Raw genomic sequence first — 6,033 nt, 5'->3', positions numbered from 1 at the left:
AACGAATTTATTAGGACATATTTTCAATTCTCTATATTATTTCTATGATTAATTGTGTTTACCACGCATCACAATGGATCTTTTCCCTTCATATACCCTTTGATTCCTTTATGATTAAATCTTCTCAATTAAGTTTAATTTTTTTAGCCTTGGATTAGTTGAGTTAGAATATTTTTTTCGAACATACGAGCGATGGCTCACATTATGTATACATATAGTGTGTCAAGTGCATTCTGTCTCTATAGCTCTTGCTCGTTTTACAGTCTATTTTAAACAGATAGAACGTCTTCCAATCACCAAAATTAATTAATTTTTTAGTCCTATTCAGATACAAGTTGTAGCAGACATTCATGAGCAACATACACAAGAGCAGTCACAAAAACATGCTACAATGCGAAAAGTATTAAGTAATGCTGAACGCAAAAAACGATTAAAAGGAGGATTAAAAAAAAAGGAGCATTAAGTAATAGATCAACTCAAAGTAGCTTTCATCAACCACGAACTAGTGCTGAACGTCAAAGATTATACAAAGCAAATAAGAAATTACGACAAAAAAATACAGAAACTCAAGAAGAAGAGTTTACACAAAGCCAAGAAGAGCAATATGTACAACATCTCGTTAAAGAATGTTAAATGTTGCAAATAAAAAAGATATTTTACAATCAAAAGGAAATTAAATTAAATTTTACCTATTCCTGATCCATTTGTAAATTATTAGACTGACAAGAACATTAAAATTATAAAATAAAATTATTATTGCCATCATGCGTTAAACAAGTTCAATATTTTATGGTTTCTATTAATTTATGAAGTTATCACTTCTGTCGAGCGTCCCGTAACGCACACCATTTTTTTTCATCAAAAATTAATTGATTAAAAAAGTAGTATACATATATTTGCATTTTGAATAAGCACCTACTATAGGAACAGGCTTAAATACGACTCATTTGTCATTGTGAGTTTTTACTACACTATTTCAATAAAGTAGGAAATGCAAACATTGAGATAAAATACATATGAATAGTTAACAACAGAAAAGAAAAATACACCCATGAAACAGAAATTAAATTAATAATGAATGTTTAATTTCGCTAAAATAAAAATATGTATATCTAAAAATCAAACTTTCAATTATTCTGATTTATTCTCCTGACTGCGTGTACTTGTTATTATATTCTTATATTTCCTGGGTCTCAGTCAAAGTGTGAAGAAACAATTTTGAATATCGTTTATATCATTACGTTTCGGCGAGATAACAGCGCCATCATCAGATTTAAAATTTACACAAACTCATGATTGGTAAAAATCAACGTTCTTTTAGGTCTTTGCCTTGTTGAAACCTTAAATTTGTCTTTCGAGAGGCAACATAAAAAATATGCTTGTATCTAAAGTTGTTGAAAACCACAAGTTTATAATTTGTAGCTTTTCTGCAAGGCGCGAGATGGCGCGCAGTATTCAATGAATGAATTCGATAGTTACAATCTCGATTTAGCTCGAATCGATAGTGCCCATCACTAGTCTTGAGATTAAAATCTGAAGGTCCGAAGGGTTCGAATCCCAGCTGTGCACATGCAAAAGTCAAAAAGTAAAAGCTGGTAAAATCGCCCTAATCTGCAGAACAAAAAAAAAACAATGTTAAGGGCTTGCGATCGGTTGGCGCCAAAGGCGCCACGGCGGCAAGAACCTTCATCCACTTAACACGTTTCCGTTAATAACAGCGCTATTGTTTCTAGCATTGGATATGTAGATCTAATTCTATGGAATTCACGCATTTTCTGGATCGCTTTGATTCGCAGCCCAGCTCATAGAAGGCCGTTCCCAAAATAAAACTACTTAGAAACAATCATGGCCTGCTTTGATGCACTATCCAGACAATCCGCATTATTCCCGATTTGCGCTCGCTTCCTCGACGTACGTGATTGGAAGTTGGCGAGCGCGAAGGAGCGCAGCTCAACGGCAGCGCGAGCGATTCTGCCTCGTATTGAGCGAAATGGGCGCCGCTCTCCAGAATCAGCTGATTAGGCATCTGATTTCCAGGAGATGTTGCAGGAATACAGAGGTTATGCGCGCCAAAAGGGACGGATTTATGCCTGGCTGGCATGCAGGGAACAAGGATGGCAGTAGTGTAGAAAATGGCAGCAGTAGGTACAACAAATTCTGTTTGTTTAGAAATTAAAATACGTAGTATAGAACAGGCCTTGCTTCCCCTTATCAAACAGGTAATCTTGTAGTTAGTCGCTTGGTTTGTGTTTGGCTCCCCCTAGTTGTCCTCCGCTTGCCGCCAGATTAGGGCGTGTTAAGGCCATAAAAGTACCATATTGCTGTCTTTGCTCTTGTATGGGTTGCCTTATTTGGTGCTCATCATCCCTATTAAAGTAGACTAATATTAGTTTAGGTAAACAGCCGTAAAAATTGAAATTATTCCATCTTAGAAAAATTTACTGTCTAATTCTCCAAACTAACTAATCACAGTTAGCTTATGAACTAAACATAATTTTTCAATTTCCACGCTTGGCTTTCGCTCGATTTCCTACAATTTCGCCACAAATTAAATTAATTACTGCAAAATTATTTTTTATTCAAAAACAAAAAAGTTACGCCCGAGCAGGGACTTGAACCCTGGACCCTTGGATTAAAAGTCCAATGCTCTACCGACTGAGCTACCCGGGCCGATGTAAATGTTACATAATCACAGAAAGCCACTCAGCCAGTAGTACAAGAGCCAATGTATTGAAATAAGCGTAAGCTTGATCGCCGGATGGTTCATAAATTAAGCCAACAAACGTACCCAACTCGCACGAAAGTGCATAATAATTGTTTTTCGGCAAAAGTTTGAGCATCTTTTCTAACCTCGCCCACTGATTGAGGTTATCTAGCGCGTCGATAGTCAGATGGCGAATTATTAGCCTCTTTCGGGAACTCAACGCAAAATTCGTAAGGACTTCAACGACACGATCCCTGTAAATATTTACACTGTGCGCCAAATTTTTTTCAAAAGAGTTGGAATTTCGCGGCCAACGCTCCAGTTGCAACAAAGGTCTGAAGATGTTTGGGCGTGCGAAACGTCAGGAAAAAAAATGGTGTGCGTCACGCGACGCTCGACAGAAGCTTCATAAATTACTAGAAACCATAAAATATTGAACTTGTTTAACGTATGATGGCAATAATTATTTTATTTTATAATTTTAATATTCTTGTTGGTCTAATAATTTATAAATGGATTAGGAATAGGTAAAATTTCATTTAAATTCCTTTCGAATGTAAAATATCTTTTTTATTTGCAACATTTAACATTCTTTAACGAGATGTTGTACATATTTCTCTTCTTGGGTTTGTGTAAACTCTTCTCCTTGAGTTTCTGTATTATTTTGTAGTAATTTCTTATTTGCTTTGTATAATCTTTGACGTTCAGCTTAGTTTGTGGTTGATGAAAGCTACTTTGAGTTGATCTATTACTTAATGCTCATTTTTTAGCACAAAATCGTATTTGGCGTTCAGCATTACTTAATACTTTTCGCATTATAGCATGTTTTTGTGACTGCTCTTATGTATGTTGCTCATGAACGTCTGCTACAATTTGTATCTGAATAGGACTGAAAAATCAATTAATTTTGGTGATTGGAAGACGTTCTATCTGTTTAAAAGAGACGGTAAAACGAGGAAGAGCTATAGAGACAGGATACAATTGACATACTATATGTATACATAATGTTAACCGATCGCGCGTAGGTTCAAAAAAAAATTCTAACTGAACTAATCCAAGGCTAAAAAAATTAAACTAAATTGAGAAAATGTAATCATAAAGAAAGCAAAGGGTATATGAAGGGAAAAAATCAATTTTGATACGTGGTAAACACAATTAATCATAGAAATAACATAGAGAATTGAAAATAAGCCCTAATAAATTCGTTATACATATTTTGCAACTATAAGCTGAAGAGAGATTCGTATCGTCTTAACATCAAGAATGCGTCGCGTGAAAGAAAATAAGAAGACCGAACCCATGTTTTCTGAAATAACCGAGGTAAACTCAAATATTTTTTGAATTAAATTCAAAACATATTTATTACATATTATTACAAAACAGTAATGACGTTTATCATTTTATGTTAAATATGAAAGATTACAAAATAGATATCTAAATATTGATAATTTGTTGTGACAAAATAAAGTAACAAATAATAGAACATACTATTGTCTTAAAAGTTATTAATAATAGTAGTGACACTTTATTTGCACTTAATCTTGAGCGTTTTTCATAAATTGACCCTGGCTTCTTTAAAAAATATCCGCTCAACATTTGGTTTAACAATTGTCTCCGATGAAAATCGCTAAACAAGTAGGTAGTAATATTTTACCAGTTCGGAACTTTGAATCATGCAACACAATGCAAATGGACATCATCAGGGCAGCATGTGGACTACAGACGGAGAGTAAGACATAGGGAATCGATACCGGGATTGTATCGATACGATTTAATTTAATTTAACCTTTTCTTGATACGAATTTGCGTCAACAATCAATCAGGCGATTTAAAATAGGTCCAACAGTTTTTCAAAAACTTTATTGTAGTGGATCTTAGGCACAATTTTGTTGCACAACATCGATTGTTAGTTCTTAAAACAATATTTAACAGTACACGGCAATCTGCAATCTCATTTGCAATTATAAATACCCGGTCGTTTGAAGATGATTTTCAAAAGCTTGTAATACATTTTTCGGTAAATTGATGGACGATCAGCATTTTTTTGCACTTATTCTGCTTTAGTGTGTATAATTGTGTGTGTACTTAAATTGGAAATTTAAGAGAAGGCGAAACTCGAACATACATTTAGTACATGAGCACCCTTAACCTAGTATTTACATTATCTGCAGCTTCTCCCTTGATAATTTGTTGATTGACTGCACTGAACACAATTATATCACACTCAATAATTGATAAATAAAAATCACTGTCAGTTTAATAACGCAATGATACAGCAAATAATACAGATGCACCCGCACTAAGAGAAAAATGTCGAATTCAAGGTGCATTTGTGCGTCCCAAGCCTCAGGCGCAAAGAGGCCGGAGTGAAAAATCGGTTCACCCTCCCATAAAGTTATCACTTCAAAAATATTTTTTACAACAGCCCAAAATCGCCTTTATTTTCGCGCTTTAATCGCAAAATCTTTTTTCCTGACATTTCGCGCGCACAAACATCTTCAGACCTTTGCTGCAACTTCATTGCATTTTCAAAAAAAGACCTTTTGAACTATTGGGCAATTTATGGAGCAGCGACAAAGTACATGCTAGAAGCCAACAGGAACCCAAAATGAACTCTTTGCGCGTTGCTGCTTTCCATCTGCTTCGAGTGCTTCTTGGTGCGGTTCCTCCAATCGGGCCCTCCAAGGGCGCTGCCACAAAGTCCTGGATATTCTGGATCGGTGCAGAACGTCCCCTCCGGACAGGCGCTGCACGGTTCCCCCACCTTATAAACCGCCTGGCCTGGAATGTTTCCCGATGGCCCGTAGTTGCAGAAAAAGTGCTCTCTGTACACAGTTTCCCCATTTTCCTGCCTTTGGAAACTCACTCGTGCGCAGCCCACTAAATAGGTGTCTGCCCATATCAGCTGAGTGAAGGGAGCCAAGTCTTGGGTCGTGCTATGCGAAAAGTTTTCCTCAATCAGACCCTGTTGGAAATGCGTCCCAGTTAGTCCCTTACACGTCGTAACTCGCCAAGATTTCGCCATTCGAGTACTGCACCAACTCGTACCAGTCGGCCACATGTTGCAAGTCGCTCTTGGAGGCGTACATTCCCCAGCCGAGATTTTGGCCTACTGGAAAGCGTGCCAGATCGCGACATTTATCGTGAGCAAAAACACACTGGGTGGCCCAACGGGCGCCCACATTGGCCAGCTCCTGATCCCAAGAGATCAGCTTCATGTTGGCTGCCGTCGGTTGCGGCCCTGGAAAGTCCCAGCCCTTTCCACTCATTTTCACTCAGTCTCTCAGTCTTACTAGCAGGGGCGGATCCAGCTTTAAAGTCAGGGGGGG

The 6,033-nt window shown here is 37.1% G+C and overlaps 1 protein-coding gene and 1 non-coding gene across 3 annotated transcripts in view; both read right to left on the bottom strand.

Annotated features, from left to right (window-relative positions):
• Positions 1 to 2,597: 2,597 nt before the first annotated feature.
• On the bottom strand, positions 2,598 to 2,670 carry Trnak-uuu. The gene has a single exon. It is a non-coding gene; the product is annotated as a tRNA-Lys (tRNA).
• A 2,575-nt stretch (positions 2,671 to 5,245) lies between these two features.
• LOC125504133 (venom allergen 3-like) overlaps positions 5,246 to 6,033 on the bottom strand; it is a 1,748-nt gene continuing 960 nt past the window's right edge. For both annotated transcript variants that reach the window (XM_048665576.1, XM_048665574.1), the window contains 2 exons: positions 5,702 to 5,945; positions 5,246 to 5,640 (listed from right to left, as the gene is read on the bottom strand). In XM_048665576.1, the coding sequence (XP_048521533.1) occupies positions 5,265 to 5,640; positions 5,702 to 5,945 (620 nt within the window). In that variant the 3' untranslated portion in view covers positions 5,246 to 5,264. The remainder of the gene's footprint in view (positions 5,641 to 5,701; positions 5,946 to 6,033) is intronic.

The sequence above is a fragment of the Dendroctonus ponderosae genome, unplaced genomic scaffold (genome assembly GCF_020466585.1).
Source record: "Dendroctonus ponderosae isolate FM_Combo_2020 unplaced genomic scaffold, Dpon_F_20191213v2 Dpon_F_20191213_4, whole genome shotgun sequence".
Taxonomy (NCBI): Eukaryota; Metazoa; Arthropoda; class Insecta; order Coleoptera; family Curculionidae; genus Dendroctonus; species Dendroctonus ponderosae.
This window is presented reverse-complemented; position numbering and strand designations above follow the sequence as displayed.